The following is a 17342-nucleotide window of genomic DNA, read 5'->3' as shown; positions in this document are numbered from 1 at the left end:
CTATGTATAACTATGGATACTCTGCACTATGGATAACTCTGCGTCTAATCCTTCAGGACCTGGCTTCTTTGCAGTACCAGACCACGCCCACTTGCAGGAGGGGCTACGAAGATTGACATGTACACATCACCGCCCACTCCACTAGAATCCCGGAAGCCGGGCGGTATAGGTGTCTATTAGCCACGCCCATTCACCAAACAATTTATCGTCATTGGTTCCGTCACTTTTGAGTGGCCTGTTTTAGTCACGCCCCTTCAGCGCCGCTGTGCGCCGAGGTCCGGAGCGCTTCCAGTTGAGAGATGGCGGCTACGGCAGGTAGATCTCGGCTGCTGGTGCTCTCACGGAGCGTCGCGGGGCTGACAGCGGGCTTTCCCGGACTTGGGGTCAGCAGACAACGGCCTCACAGGACGGTGAGTGAGCAGGGACGCGCCGGCAGGCGGGTGGGGGACAAGGGAAAGTGTGTGCGCTGTGTGAGGAGCAGGAGGGAGTCGCCCGGGGCGGGGTGTCCAGGGAACTCCCGTCTGGTGCGGCAGCGGTGGTTGCGTTAGTAACTAGTGGCGGTGTTCCCCCGGAGCTGCGCCTGCCTCCTCCCCAGTGAGTGGGCGCAGGCTGGAGAGGGGGAGCCTCCCGTGCTGCAGGGCAGCGGCTGACAGCTCCTTGTCTGCAGTGCACGGTGCCCTGGACATGTGCTCCTGCCTGTGCCCAGCGCTGCCAGGCGGGGGGACAACTTTCCGTGCGGGCAGAATGCTGCAGTGCCGGGGCGCCCCTCACCCACACTGGGCTAGGCAGCAGCACCGTCTGCCCATCACTTCCCATACAGGACCATGCAGACCATGGCCCAGCCGGGCACAGGTCCTGTATGGGCACCGTGTCCTGTAAGGACAAACCGTGTGATGGGGGCACACCAATCTGATCAGCCTTATTCCCCTGCAGCAAGTGACCTGGCGATGGGGGGCCGACGGCCTGCTGTCACCGGCATGTGAAAAGGATGCCCGCTGCATGGCAGACCGGTGACCGCCTCCTCAGATAGTGGGTATATAATATATACGTAGAAATATGCATATATTATACACACTCCCCTTCCCCTGGCACGCGGCTGCTGCAGATCACCCATATACCACAGTGGGATGCGCTGCCAGTGCTGGTTGTCCCCGCGGTGCCCGGCTCAGTACAGATGATGGGTAGCTTCCTAGCGCTGCCTCCCGTCATCTTGTGATCTGTTGGATCCCCCATAGCTGGTTGATGTGTCCCTGTTGCATCTTCATGGATACAGGGATTTACTTATTGATTGTTACTCATGTATATATTTTTTCTCTCTGATATTCAGGTTCTTTTTATTCCGGATAACTCGCCGTTTGGTTGAATAAGATCCTTAATATTATGTACAAAGTTTATTCTAATGTATCATAGATGGAATCGTACCAGTGATGATGATGATAGTCTTGGTTGGTTACGGGGTTATGTTGGCATTCTCCTGGAGGTTTTCCCTTTGGTTCAGAACAGTTGATGATTCTGGGATTATTTGTGTAGTTATTTAGCACTTTAGCGTTTTAGTTTCTACTTTTGAATGATGAATTACCTGCAATGTCATAATTGGCGTAGAGTCATGTAACATTTTTAAGCACCAATACATTAACTTGTTTTCACCCATTATCCACAGGATTGGTGGTGACTTGGAGTGGGGATTTCTTTTCCACCAAAAATACACAGTCAAGTGCAGGAATTGGCAGCCCCATAAGGAATGAATGGAGAGGCGGATGGGTATGCGCACTACTACTGCATTGTAACGGGGATCTGCCAATCAGTGCGGGTCCCGGCAGTTGGACGGCCGCCAATCACCAAGTTGTCACCTATCCTATAGATAAGTGGTAACTTGTTTTCACTGGAAAACCCCTTGAAGGCTGGGATAGATGGTGACTTTCGGTCATGTGGACATAAGATTCTCTGTTCTCCTACATTTTAGCATAATGCAGGTGATGGGGGGCTGAAATGTGCCCCGCTAGGTACAGCGACAAGATGGTTGCAGAAAGTTGGGAACAGTTGGCTGTTTTACAACTTGCAGCAGGAACATAAAGCGATCTTTATCGCATGGCCCGTCCAGCCTCAGCCCCAAAGGACATTTATCTTTAATCCACAGAATTTGACAAAGGTTGGATCACTGGATAGCCCACCTACTGATCGCTATAGGGGGTCCCGGTGCCTTGTAGTTCTTACTGCACTGCCAGCACACTCATGCTCTATTTCCACTATACTCACTCTCTTCTATAAAGAGACAATCCTGGACCCCAATTTTAGAGGTTGGAGGGGTTCCCTCAGTGTGGCCTCCAACAATCGTACGTTTATCATGTATCCTGTGGATGTGATAAATATTCATCTTCAATTGCATTTTTTTTTCAATTAAACGGCCCAGGAAAGTTTTCTGCGAATCTCTGTGCTTGGCCTTCTAGAAGTTCCCCAAATTATGGCTACAATAAACAGTTAATTTAAGTTTTGTTAGGATCACTTAAAGGGAACCTGTCACCTGAATTTGGCGGGATAGGTTTGCGGTCGTATGGGCGGGGTTTTCGGGTGTTTGATTCACCCTTTCCTTACCCGCTGGCTGCATGCTGGCCGCAATATTGGATTGATGTTCATGCTGTGTCCTCCGTAGTACACGCCTGCGCAAGGCAGTCTTGCCTTGCGCACGCGCAGTATGCTTTGCCCAACTACGGGCAAAGCCGAAAAACATTAGTGCGCATGCGCCGGCGCACTATGTCCCAGAAAACAAAAAAAGAGAAAGATATGCACATTTGTGGGATCAACCAGCCATAATATTCTTTATTTTGAATAACATTACAAGAACAGGAGCAAAGAAAAGGACACCCAATTTAAAACCATTGAAAAGGACAAAAAGGGCCAAATGAACCAACTAAGATCCCCCAGGAAAAAATATGTATACAGGTCGTGAAGCATTTCTATAAATACAGGCAAATCTGGCAGTAAATACAACAATTTATACAAACACATAAAAATGTGTACAATTAAATATGAAGCAGGCTGACACACACAAAAATAAATGAGTTTGCATTATACACACCAATAGCCTGTGCTGCCAGCTGACCTCAAACACATGCCATCAGCCCATATATAAACCAATAACCCATTAGTAACATGCAGGGATAAACAGAGTATCAAAGTACCAATTATTAGAATAGTGCACAGTTACCTAGATCCTGCCACAGCCAATGAACATACAATATAGAGTGGACGACCAAATAATCTGGACCTAGGAAACGCTGTGATGTTTTTGGTCAAGTAAAAGGAAAGATGTCAGCAATTCCATAAATCGTCCCTTGGCCAGCAGTTGCATGGTACTGCATTCAAGTGCATGGCAGGGTTACCAAAAATCCTGGGGGGATCAAGGCCCCACGCGTATCGACGCTGCTAGAGCGTCTCCATCAGGGGAAGTGTGGAGAATCCATCCAAACAGTGCCCCTTTATATACAGAAATAATAGATAAAATAGTAATCACCTGTGAGGGTGCTGCGGCGTGTGAGATCATCTCTTCTTGTGTTTGGCCGGGTGAATATCCGGTTCGACGTGAGCATTAGATATGCGCCTGCGCACATAGGTATCCAGCATCAGCCGGGTCTGACTACGCAGGCGCCCAAGTAGCCATAGTGATGAGTCCGAAGGATCGCTATATGCGCATGCGCTAGAATATGACAAGGCCCATCGCTGTTCAAACAGCTTCTAAGCCTCCAATATGTTGCGGCGTGGTGCGCTGGCGGTACGGCGCTAATACAGATGGCAAATAGGCGCCTGCGCACATGAGCGCCCAGCAGACCGACCGGACCTATTGCACGGACACAGTAAATCACAATGAACAACAAGCTGTGCAAGTCTCTGTTATCCTCTTACTTAGTTTACCACTGTTAGAACCAACATCGGACAAGTCAGATATATACGGTTCTTTAGGTTTTTAGTGCCCACAGGTCTAATGTTGGAAAAATCTACGACACAAAGATATTATGCATGCGCCAATAGTTACCATCCTAGATGGATTATAGTGCTAACTACAATACAATGTATACGCGCATGTGCCGTGACAAAGCCATCCTAAATGCTGCACCTTAATAGAGTAAGTGTGCAACTCTTATGGGCGATGGTATACCCACCACGTTGAAGAAAAATACACTAAGTACCTGATTGAAAATGGTGCAGGGAGCACAGCAAGTCATATAAGATTAAACAAAATAAAGGGTGGCAGTCATGCCACAAAGAACAAGTACGTATACATCCGGCAATGTACGTCCAAGTACCCCAACCCAGTTCAGTAATAGTCCCTAATCAAGCCATAAAGGGTACATTAAATGTAACAGATACATGAGAGGTATACACTCCCAATAGTGGTGAGAAAGAATAGGTCTTAAAGGCCATAATTAGCCATTTGTACAAAAGTCCTCACACGGGAGCAAGGAGAGCAGCTCCAACCCAGAGATCATACGGTGCTGAGGCTGAAGTCCAATACCCAAATCAGTAGCAAGAATGGAAAGTGAGCGAGAGAAGGAAGAGGCCAGCTGGGTTAGCGGAGACACATATATTTATTACAGTGCACAAATCGTAGGCGCGATACCAAGAAAAGAGTAAGAATATAATACAGGGGAGGAATCATATTACATCAATGCAGAAACTGACATGGCAAAAGGGCAGGTCAGATCCAATAGAGTAGAGTATGGTGGATCTCCCAAGCACTGATCCACTCACATGGATATTTATACCAAAAAATGCCCCAGTCCAATATGAGACACCCCCAATTGAGCTATAAGGGGTATACAAGATATAAAAGTCCAGGAGGGCATATATTGACCCAATGTGAGGGCAAGAGTAAAGAGAAGCCCTAGTGACCGGAATACATCTGTGTTTCTCATATGGGAAAGGGACTAGCAGCTAAAGCCAGGTACCACAAAGTTGTGTAGTACAGGAAGATGCACCAATGGAGAGTATATATGTTCTGATCATAAATAAACCCAGGTACTATACAATAATCCTATAGTTCGACAAACAGGCACAAAAGCGGTAAATATTATACAGTTTTTACACAAGGCTGGGTACAGCTGGCAGCAAAGGGACAATGTACAAGGTGTGTTCTGTATTGGTCCAGAGGATCCCAGAAGGCTATCCGGCGCACTATGTCCCGGAACACAGCAAAATACTTCCGGGACATAGTGCGCCGGCGCACTAATGCTTTTCGGCTTTGCCCTCAGTTGGGCAAGATTGCCTTGCGCAGGCGTGTACTACGGAGGACACAGCATGAACATCCATCAAATATTGCGGCCAGAATGCAGCCAGCGGGTATGGAAAGGGTGAATCAAACACCCGAAAACCCCGCCCATATGACCGCAAACCTGTCCCGCCAAATTCAGGTGACAGGTTCCCTTTAAAAGCAGCGTGGCATCATGTGACTTTGGTGTACGTAATGTCACCATACAGCACCTTTATTGGCTCTTAGGGTTATGTAGCCATTCTCACTGGTGGTGTGAGCCTACGGGACCTTGGCAGTGTTATGCGTCACGTTTAATAATGCAGGTACTGAATATAATTTTTTTTGTTGCAGCTTTGATTAGGCCATAGCATGCAGATGAGTTCACATAATTGTGCCAGTCATTGCGCTGGCTGCCCATACATTATAGGATCCAATTTAAGCTACTTGTTCTCGCACACAAATCTCTCCACAGTGCGGCACCCCCTACATCTCCTCCCTCATGTTTATCTGCTTACCCGTTCTCTACGCTCCGCAAGCGACTTTCGACTAACATCCGCACTAATCTGTACCTCCCTCTCCTGGCCCCAAGACCTCTCCTGAGTTGTACCAATGCTCTGGAGTGCACTACCCTAAGAAATTGGGCCGAGCTTCAACTTACACAGTTCAACTCTCCAATTATTAAAGGGGCTCTCCATCTTAGGATAACACCTGTGTTCCCCCCCCCCCCCCCTTCAACACCAAAACCCTCCCAGCTGAGGCTTGTTTGGGGGGGGGGGGGAAGCAGGAACAAGTTACACTTAAAATTATAATCATTGTAAAGATTTTCATCCTTTGTTTTTATTAATTGAACCGTATTTGTCAGTCTAAAGCTTGCCTTTTTTGCCCACAGCTGCCTATCATAATTAAGCTTTCACTTCATAAACTGCTCTTAAAATATGTCACGCTGCAGTGTGATTGGACGCTACCAGATACAAAGTCAGTTTTACGTTTAGATAGTTTTTAATAAATGAGGAGCAGATGTTGTGTTTAGGGGAACCATGCTGTTTGCAACACATCAAGACAAATGAGAAGTCCAGGACTGAAAATTGTCATAATTTTTGTTTTTCTGACGGACTTCCCCTTTAAACAAAGGGATGCAGTCAGCGTGTGTTTGTGTTCTCCCGATCTTTTCCCTGAACAGGTGGTTGAGGTGAATCGTTGTCCGTAAAGCGGGCGCAGCATTGTCCGGCAGCCGGAGTCGTGCACTCGCCTTTTCCTCTGTTGGCATCTTCCTGTCTGCATTCTGGCAGGGGAACATTGCAGCTATTTTTGGTTGGAAGCGTCTCATTAATAAAATATATCCGTGTTAATATGGAATATCTTTTTGGAAAGCTGTGTTAGTAAATGAGCAGAGCGCTGCTGATGGACAGGAAGTGGTGCGTAGCCGAGGACCGGATGGATTATAGAGCCCTCGAAATTCTCTTGTCTGTGGTCACGACTCTGCAAAATGTTGTCCACATATCTGGACATTCTTTGTAAATACATGATCTGTTAGTGGGGGAAGGGCTGGTTCCTTCTGCTCCACTCTAAAATTTCGATACTGGCACCTTGTGTTCAGTATATATTGAAGACTATATTATTGGCAATGAGAAAACGTCATCCTTAAAGGGGTTTTCCCATTTTGTAAAGGGATGGTGTAACCCTAGTATATTACTTGATGGTCTTTGGGTATCTGACTTTGACGCATTGATGTAGTGTAGCATCACTTATGTTTTCCCTTTGTAGCAGCCACTGTTGAATGGGGATTGTGTTCCATATGCCCAGGAGCTTGGCTGTTAAGTGTCAAGTCAAAAGTCCTCTCCTCTGGAGCATCATGGCGGAGCCAATCCTTTATATCCACCTTCCCACCTGTTTGTTGTCCCTCTTTATCCACCTTCCTCCTCTATGACAGTTCTGGCTTCATAAGGCCAAAGAAGGTTGGGTTTAGATGGAAACCAAGCAGGTGGGAAGGTGTTCTTAAAGTGAACCTGTCGGCAGGATTTTGCTAGGTAAACTACAGGCATTGTCTGGTTGGTAGTGTTAAGTAGTCTGTCTCTATCATGAGGACCATGTTTGTGCTTCGGGGCCTGTGGGCCTTGTCTTTCCTTGGTCTCTCTGGCCTAGAGCAGGAAGATAAGACCCTGCCTACAGTCCCACCCTGGAGCACGGGCATCTCTTTAGCTGAAAACAAGACAAGATTTCTGCACCCCAGGAATCATTTCAATCAGTGTAACCGCACCAACCTGACACCGTCTGTAGTTTACGTAGCAAAATCCAGCTGACAGGTTCCCTTTAAGTGTTTGGCTCTGCCATGATGCACCGAGCGGCGTCCTTGGTTTGAACAGTCATTCTGTGCTGACAGTCCCTTGAAGTCTAAGGTTACACACACGTTTTTCTCTCATCTGAGAAAATCGATCCAATTATGCTAATCACACTCTTATCGGATTTTCTCAGTTGTGGACAATTAAAAGAAGAAAAAAAAATCCATATTTTCTCCATGCTGTCAGTCTGTGAAAATGGGACTGCACTCGGGTGTTTTTTTTTTTTTTCTTTCGTCATGGACCTATAGACATGAATGGCCGAGTTTGATGCAGTTTATGCATTCAGCTGCTATTTTTCCTTTGACCACAAGGTTCATGGAAAAGATTGGCCCTATAGAATAACATGGGGACGAGTGCTATCCATCACAACAGTTGATGGCACCCTTCTGATTTTGACTGTCGTCTGCACAAGCCCTTTGGCTGGGGCTACACAGCGACATGCAGATTTCCGTGTTGTATTCTGACAACACATATTTGATTTTTCTATAGTGTTCTCATCGCAATCTAGTGCAATTGTGACTCCTAATCCAAATTTGTTCCATTTTTCAGTTACTGGTCACATGTAGCGTGCAGCTCTCTTTCTATAGACTTCTATGTGCGTTGTCTGAAATGTAGCTGTTATTTTACAACAGAATCACAGCACTTAGATATGCAAATTGCCTCTACAGAGAGGAAGAGGACTTGAACTTGTATAGCGCCACCTGTTGGAAGCAGCGATCCTACAAGTCACTATCGACCCTTTAACGAGTCTTGAGATATGACTTGGGGTAAAAGCCAGATCAGAATCTGTTTGCAGATACGGTGTTCCACCTAAATAGTCACACGACAACTTACACAACACTCAGCGCTCCAGCCTAGAAGTGGATGCTGTTCTAGATCAGCCATGTGTGCTCTTTATTCGTGAAATCGGTGGAGGTCTTAGATCCTGGACCCCCACTGTTCAATAAGTCATGGCATGTCTTAGAAGTATGTCATCACCATATTCCATATTGGATGAGAAACCCCTTTAAAAGATAACATGGAAAAGCTGCTGACGCATTTGTTTTTTCAGTTTTTCATCCAGCTTCATTAACATTTTATAAAGTTTTTCACTTTATTAAACTACAGATATAGCAAAAATAACTATATCCGTACATGTGATAAAGGAATGGAAAGCCTAGTCTTCTTTTTTTTTTTTTTTTTTTTTTTTTCTTCTAACTCCAAAAATTTGGCCGATTTACTGCACCCTGTTCCAGCAGCCACATTGGCAGTCCATGGCCACCAGACTAGACGCATGATGTTGCGCCAGGCCTACTTATCCTTTAGTTCCACTCCAAAAGTAAGACGTCTCTGCTTCTCGGACCTCTATGAAAGTGACATTGGGCTGAGTGCCACAATTATATGGATGGTCTAGCTTTTTACTTTTTGCTACCACTGTGGTAACATTGCAGCAATGTTTCCTGGCTTTTTCAAAATGATATAAGAAGTGTGTGAATGCTGCCTTATGTAGGTTTATAATCCGAAACATACGTTCTTAATAATGCCCGTGTATTGATTTTTACCTTGTCTGTGCACCTCTAGTCCATGTTGATCTCCGTCTCCTTTTCATCAGTTTACTGTGTGGCAACAAGCGCCTATGTGGGGGCTGACAGTGTGGCCATGTGGGGGGTGTTATGTGCCCAGGACTTTTTTTGCTGTTCTATCTTTTAGTAGTTGAGTGTATTATTTATATACAACCATTGTATACTTGTACTCCACTGCGTTGCGCTCATAAAAATGTGAAGCTCTTTGTGCTTATTTTGATCAGTGTGTGAGACCATCTACCAATGGCAAGACTACCTCTTTTAGATGGGACCCTACATTAAAGGGGTTGCTGGCCTTAGAACGACTACAGACTTGTACCGTATGTGTCTGCAGACATGTGGATTCTCACAGCGTGCAACTGTGAGGATTTTCTTGTGGCAGGCATGTAACCACAAGTTCCGTATGTGGTGTTTTTTTTTTTTTTTTTTTAAATTTATGTGCCGACTAGACGTTTGCAGACTCACTTCATGCAAGTGTACAGATGACCCTAGTGGCGATCGAACGTATTGGGAAAATGTGTTATCTGAGCATGCTCGTGTGCTAACCTAGTGGCTTTAGCATGCTCGAATACTACGTTAGCATCCCCGCAGCCGCATGTCTTGCTGCTATTCATCAGCCGCAACACAGGCAGGGATTGCATGTTTTGTGGCTGTCGGACAGCCATGAGACATGCAGCTGCCGGGATGCGAACATAGTATTCGATCACGCTAAAGCCACTAGGTTAGCACACGAGCATGCTCAGATAACTCCTTATCCGAGTACATTCGCTCATCCCTAATGGACACGTCTAGTGGAAATGTGGCCAGAAGTATGCAAATCATATACAATGAGTTCTTACTCCCGACACCTGAGAATCCTCAGTGCACAGAATGTGAGGACTCTAATGTCTGCAGTCACAATGAGGGCAAACTTCTACCCTAAGGTCGGACAACCCCTTTAAGTGCTCACTTCTCTCTGCAGCAATGCCTAAGGCTACGTTCACATTTGCGGTCAGGGCCGCAGCGTCGGGCGCCGCAGCGGCGCCGCATGCGTCATGCGCCCCTATACTTAACATGGGGGCGCATGGACATGCGTTGTGCTGCGTTTTGCGCCGCATGGCCGCAAGCGTTGGACGCAAGAAACGCTTCAAGTTGCATTTTTTTTGCGTCCAACTTGCGGGCAAAAACGACGCATGCGGCGCAAAACGCAGCGTTTTAGCGTGCGTTTTGCCGCGTTTTTGTTTGCGTTGTGCGCTGTGGCGCCGACGCTGCGGCGCACAACGCAAATGTGAACGTAGCCTAAAGTGAACAAGATGAGAATCGAATCCAGTTTTTTTTTTATTTATTTATATTAATTAATACCAGTTTTGGAAAGGTGTGTTGTACGGCTTTGAAAATAGCCTTACCCCCTTAACCCTTGTGACTTTTTGCATTACCAGCCTAGCTAGATGTGAATGAGAGACTCAGATCTGCACATTTGTTCTCTCAGACATGCCGGTGGCTTTTTGTCAAGGCTAAAAGGTTTGTGTGTGATATTTGTGCAGTTAATCTGTTGCAGTTTTGGTAAATGTCCCCTGTGTATTCTGCTCTGTAGTAGGAGTGTCCTGCATGCCTGACAATGACGGTCGCGGGTCACACCCAAGTGACAACACATTACCTGGGTAATCGCAACTATGGAATGCTGACGCTGTAATAACAGCTGCAGGGAACTCACCAGGAATATACTAGTTTTCAGTCCTAAAATATATTTCTCCTACCCTTCCATCCCCCACCCATTAACTTTGCACTCAGCGGGAGGAGCGGACATGACATGATGGTTGGGTTTTGCCTTCTGGGGATGTTACTCATGGTGTAACATGAGACCATGCAGTGTGCTGGAATCTGTGCAGGGTTGTGTGTACCTTTATTATAGGGGAGCAATCCAGCTTCACCAGAAAGTTTGACATTCCCTCTGCAGATTAATGGTCGACTCTAGTCCTAAGGATAAACCGTAAAAGTTCAATTTCCAGAAAACCCCTTTTGGCTTTATCTCTGATCTTTGACTCTGGCCCCCCCCCCTTCCATCTGCAGGACGAGAGTGTTATGGTAAACATAGTTAATAAACAATACGTATGTGTATCCTGTAAGGTTTCTTTACTCCAGACAATGAATATTTGTATGAAGGTTAATGCAAGATTGTTACCCAGTATCGGCAGGCCCCGAGAGCCAACTACCAGCTGTTTGGCATTGATGCTCATCTTTTATATAGGCGTAGAAATGATTTTTGGGTTAGCACTAGTGATGAGTGTGCGCGCTTAAATGAGGTGTTATCCGAGCATGCTCTGGGGCTAACTGAGTGACTTTAGCGCTTTTGCATCATTTTTCACCAAAAGCAATGGATCATGCAAAAAAATGCTGTAAAAAAAACTCAGGTATCCGGTTTTGTTACGTTTTTGGTGCCAAAACCTGATGAAGTTGAATCATTATTATTATTTTTTTTTTTTAATGCACTAGACTTTATCAGCAAGCACAAGAAACAAAACGTACAAAGACAAGAGTAGGAAAAAATGCATAAAAAAACGCACTGTGAACACAGCCTTATTGCTGCAGTTTGGTCAGGGTACATTTCTCTCTTGTACAAACTGATAAAGTTTAGTGAATAAAAAAAAATAATCATCTTGTACAAGCGAAATGTACCCTGACAAAGCCGCAGTATTTTTTTTATGCTTTTTTTTTTTTTCCTACTCCTTTGTCTGAAACCTCAGACTGTAAAACACAGCTGAAAACTTGCATGAAAAAGCAATGTGTGAACATAGCCTAAAGGAAAAAAGACTCGCTCTACTCGCCTGTTAAATCCACCAGCGATGCTCCAGGGGCCCGCATCAGTCTGGGTACTCTTCTTGAGTTGTTCATGACACTACATTCCTATGACTACTCAGTGGTGGAGCAAATGATGGGGCTAGTGATTGGTTGCAGTGGTCAAGTATATGCTTGGCACATCACTGTTCCAGGAAAATAAATACCGGAGGATGCTTATTTATTTTTACTATTTTGTAAATTTTCTACTACTGTAGTTTTTAAATCGCAGACAGCTCCTTTAAATTGTATGTATGTATGTACCGTATGTATATATTATATCTCTCTAGATCTCTATCATACTTTTAGTACATCTGCACGCTTGCCTAATGAATGAGTTCTCAAAGGACAGAGAGTCTGCAGTGAGTCAGATGTAATTTCTAGTATAGAGAACACTTAAACAGTAAAGGTTTAATGCACATGCATCCCAGGGACTATAGGAACGGGCCAGTAAAAACTGCTGAATGAGTTCTTAGGCATTTGCCAGGGATTAGATAGTGTTTGTTGGACATCCTGCATGCTTCCTGTAGTTACTTATTTTCAGCCTAAAGTTTTAACAGCGATACAAGTGGGGGAAAAAGTAGTGTGGTTTTTTTTTTTTTTTTTTTTTTACTGTTTGGGGTTAAAGTTTTTGTATAGACAAAACTTTGTTTGGTTTATTAACCATTATAAACCACATAACGTAAAACTCATTTCAATACATCCACGAACATGTCATGACCCCCAGTCTGTTCATGTAGCAGATAAACTTCTCTCAGGTATATTACAATCCCCTTGTCCAGGGTTACCTTCCAGGAGCTCCTGCTACATAGGCTGACTTCTCGTCAGTCCAAGGTCCTCAACACAGGTGACCTGTCCGGGTGCTATTCAGGACGTGCGTCCCCGGCTGGGACCGTCCCAACACCCAGGCCACCAGTACCAGAGTCCCACCACATGCTCTTCAGGGAGACGGCACTCCCAACACCTAGTCTTCCAGGAGCTTCCAGCACAGAACCATGCAGGTACACACTCAGAGACCATGTGACCCACACCCTGGTCACATTACATACTTGTAACCACTCCCATAGGTGGGAGTTTTGTGTGTGGCTAGTTTGACCAGCCCATCTCTCATAACTAGCCCTGTCAGCCTCCCTTGTAAGGGCTCATACTCCGTTGCGTGAAATACAGCCGAGTCTCGCATGGTAACTCCCGGCTCTGCCGTCGGCACTCCAGAGCGAAGCGTGCGGCCGCATAGCAATACATGGAGCTGCACGCTCCGCTCCCAAGTGCCGGCGGCAGAGCCTGGTGTTACCATGCGAGACTCTGACGTATTTCACGCAAGTGAGTATGAGCCCTTAAGCAACACAATTTACTTGTAGGACTACAGGTCCCAGAACATCCTTACTTCAGGCTGACAGTGCAGAGTGTCTTCCTCTGCGACACACATACCGGCCATTCACAATAACGCCAGACTTTGTCTTATCACCACAGTTATGCCTGTGACTGCCATGCATTCCTGTGGCCTCAATACGCCTCCATGCGTATTCTGGGGAAACCATACAGCGCCCCCTACCTGTAACAGGGGTCACTGCACCACAACAGTTAAAGGGGTTCTGTGACTGCAGACTTATGAATCCCTGGGGCCCAGCATACTGGTGCAGGGATTGGGCCCGGCCTCACTTAATACACTTGTACGTACAGCAAGGTCGTGCCCCCTGGATGGGGGGTATGTATAATTTGTACATACTTCCCAGGTTTGAAGCCTGCACAGTGCATGCTCTGTGGGGGACTCATAAGTCTGTGACTACTGTCTGTGACAGCATGAGTGACTGCAGACTTATTAGTTTTGACCGGACAACCCCTTTAAGCAAGTTAAAGATGAAATGATCTCTAAAAAGCTTAAAGTTAAAGGGGTTGTCCACTACTAGGACAACCCCTTCTTAAAGGGAATCTGTCACCACTTTTTTGGCATATCATGTAAAAATATTAAATTTTGTGTCAGCTCTGCATTATACAAGTACTTTTTTATTCCTCTTGACTCCCCACCTATGATACATAAATACCATTTTTATTCCTCCCATGGTGTATGTAAATATGCTCGGTCCGATGGGGCAGGGCTTATTGTCCGTCTCTTCCCCTCCCGCCTCCTAGTTTGCTGTACGCATTCCTTTTGGGTAATTCCTGCGTTCATGAGGTTACCGTGTGTGCACATTCAAATGGCCTCTCATGCGTGCGCAGTATGCTTTGCCCAACTGTAGGCAAAGCCAAAAAACAGTATTGCGCATGCGCCGGCATACGCAACTACGTTCTATGGGCCGGAACTACACTTGTATTCTTCCGGGCCATAGAAAGACAAGGCGTATGCCGGCGCATGCGCAATACAGATTTTATGCTTTGCCCACAGTTGGACAAAGCATAAGGCACACGCACGAGAGGCCATTTGAATGCGCACGCTTGGTAACTGTACGCTATCTGTTGTATTCACAAACGAATATGTACAGCAAGACGAGGAACCGGGGGGGAGGAGATGGACAAGAAGTCCCACTCATCGGACCGGACTGAGCGTATTTACATACATCGTGGGAGGAATAAAAATGGTATTTATGTATCATTGGTGGGGAGTCAAGAGGTATAAAAAGTACTTGTATAATGCAGAGCTGACACTAAATTGAATGATATTATTACATGATATGCCAAAAAAGTGGTGAGATTCCCTTTAACTATGTTATGCCCTGTTAAAATGATGAAGCTTATACACTTCTCCCGAGCCGGCTCCATTCCTGCGGTGTCGTCACTCGCAGTCTCAGAGCCTTGGTGCGGTGTTGTGACGTCCATTCATCGCTGGCGTCACTGTCTCCGTCTTTGGACAAACTGAACCTGAAGAGGAAGTCCGGTATGGGCTGCAGCCCTGGCTTCCTCTTTATGTTCAGTTTGTCTGAAGGCGGGGACAATGACGCCAGCAATGATTAGGCATCGCAACACCGCATCACAGCCCTGGGGAGAGCGAGTGCTGACATCGTGGGAACGGCACCAGAGGGAGTATACGCTTTATTATTTTATTGGGGTTGAGCATTTATTTTAAGAAGGGGTTGTTCTAGTATTGGACAACCCTTTTAAAGATGACAAATTTCCTTTTGTATTTTGGTCCCCCCAAAAATCTCAGACTCCTCTATTTCCCTGACTTCTGACTCTCCAGCACTGGTCACTACTGAGCATGTATGTGCATAAAGTGCAGCACAAATTAATCTCAACTAAAAGTAGAGATCCTTAGATCAGGAACAGAACTGACATTTATAGGACATTTCATCACTTTCCCAAATTATTATGAAAACATTTACAGCACATCCTGCATTCTACTACTGTACCCAATTTATTATATATTTTTGGAGGCAGTCCATTTTATACCGACTCCAACTCGGACTCCACCCAAATTGGCACCACCTCCATAATAGCCCCTGTAGCCAGCTATTCATTCAATTCTTGTTTAAGGGATTTTCATCCATTCTTTCTTTCATCAGAAACTAAGTATTTGTACACTGTTCAGGTCGTTACTCAGGGGAGGATTCGCTTTAAGCCTGTTTTTAGGGGTATTAGAGTGGAAACCCTTAATGTACTTAGGACCTTAGAATAAACGTTAAACTAATATAGACCAAAATCGCTGAAAATGATTCAGCCAACAGTATGGGGGACACTCTACTCTCTCCCAACAAATGTCGGGGGAGATAAAGGTCCGGACTGTCAATCTTTTTGATCTCTAAGAGATGAGCCACTGCCACAGGAGTTTGTCAGCTGCTTTCTCGTAGAGAACACAGGAGCACTGCTGTGTATGCAGGAGACTGGCGAGGTTACTGATCATTCAACAGGCAGCTATATAAAGTTCATGGGGGGCTTGTGCTTATGCAGACAACCGGGGGAACTGACTGAGCACAGACTGAATACTATAGGCATAAGTGAAGTTGTAGCGTTGGGGTTGGGAGTCCCGCTGATGATCTGTGCTTGGACGGAGTTTCATGGACGTCTGTATGAACCTTGGATTCTTAAATGTGTAAAGGTATGTTTCCACTTTCAGGAAACGCTGCGTTTTTGACGCAGCATTGAGCCGCAGCATACAAAACGCAGTGTCCAGATGTTACAGCATAGTGGAGGGGATTTCATGAAATCCCGTCTCCACTATGCAGTAAAAGACGCATGCGGCACACCCGAGAAAACGCACATGCGGCGCGTCTTTTAAGAACGCAGCATGTCCGTACATTGCAGAAAAAACGCAGGTGACCTGCCAGTGACCTCAGGTGCAGATTTGGTCAGGATTTTACCTGCATAAAATCCTGACCAAATCCTGAAGCAATCCTGAACGTGGACACATACCCTAAGGGTATGTGTCCACGTTCAGGTTTGCTTCAGGCTTTGGTCAGGATTTTATGTAAGTAAAATCCTGACCAAAACTGCACCTGAGGTCACTGGCAGGTCACCTGCGGTGTGCCTGCGTGTTTTGCTCATTGTAGCAACATGCTGCGTTTTGAAAAAACGCACCGCGCATGCGTTTTCGCGGCAAAAACGTATGCGTTTTTAAACGCATAGTGGAGTCGGGATTTCATGAAATCCCCTCCACTATGCTGTAACATCTGGACGCTGCGTTTTTGACGCTGCGGAAAAACGCAGCGTCAAAAACGCAGCGTTTCCTGAACGTGGACACATACCCTAACACTTTTTTTTAAACCGGATCAATGATCCAGGAGACAACTGAATCTTCTGTAGGGTTTCTACATGTGAAGAAATCTCCCCAAGGCCTTTTAGGAAAGTATATTGTTATAGGGCTTGAAACAGAACGTTGCTAGGATGCAACATCTACATCATTCGAAAAGAAAATGAGTGCCTTCATTGGCCAATTATGATCCTAACTAGGCTAGCTCTGCTGCACGCATGTGTCCCGGACAGACACATTTTTCGCAGTATTCCCTTGACGTCATTGGGGCTGGCAGACTGCTTCATTTCTGTTCTATGCGCTGTGGAGAGAACACATCAGAAACACATGTTACATACTGGAGCAATGTTCAAGGTACAGCAGCAATATTCTGAGTGGCCAGTGAGGCTTGGTGCAGACTGTATCCCAGTATCTTGTCGGAAGTATTCTTGCTTAAAGGGATCATGTCATCTGATTTCATGCTCCCTGAACCAGAGGCAGCATGAACTTGTCAGTCTCCTACATTACTAACATCTGTGTTTGTTTGGTTTTTTTTTTCTATTGGTACAAATATATACGGTAGTTTAAAGCATTGTCTAAGTTTGTAGTTTTAATGAACATACTGTAAAACATCCAGTTAATTTTATGTGCATACAAGGTCTTCTGAAGGTAGATTCTGCCTGGAAGTCGCCAGAATGGCTCTAAAAACGTTAGCCATAATG

At 45.6% G+C, this 17342-nt stretch overlaps 1 protein-coding gene across 3 annotated transcripts in view; it reads left to right on the top strand.

Moving 5' to 3' along the window:
* The first annotated feature begins 233 nt into the window (after positions 1–233).
* MCU (mitochondrial calcium uniporter) overlaps positions 234–17342 on the top strand; it is a 132962-nt gene continuing 115853 nt past the window's right edge. The window contains exon 1 of one of the 3 annotated variants that reach the window (XM_077259122.1): positions 234–410. In XM_077259122.1, the coding sequence (XP_077115237.1) occupies positions 300–410 (111 nt within the window). In that variant the 5' untranslated portion in view covers positions 234–299. Of the gene's footprint in view, positions 411–14406; positions 14569–17342 lie in introns of those variants that run through there. The other 2 variants (XM_077259124.1, XM_077259123.1) reach the window with 2 other exon arrangements.

Source organism: Ranitomeya variabilis, chromosome 4 (genome assembly GCF_051348905.1).
Source record: "Ranitomeya variabilis isolate aRanVar5 chromosome 4, aRanVar5.hap1, whole genome shotgun sequence".
NCBI classification, from domain to species: domain Eukaryota; kingdom Metazoa; phylum Chordata; class Amphibia; order Anura; family Dendrobatidae; genus Ranitomeya; species Ranitomeya variabilis.
This window is presented reverse-complemented; position numbering and strand designations above follow the sequence as displayed.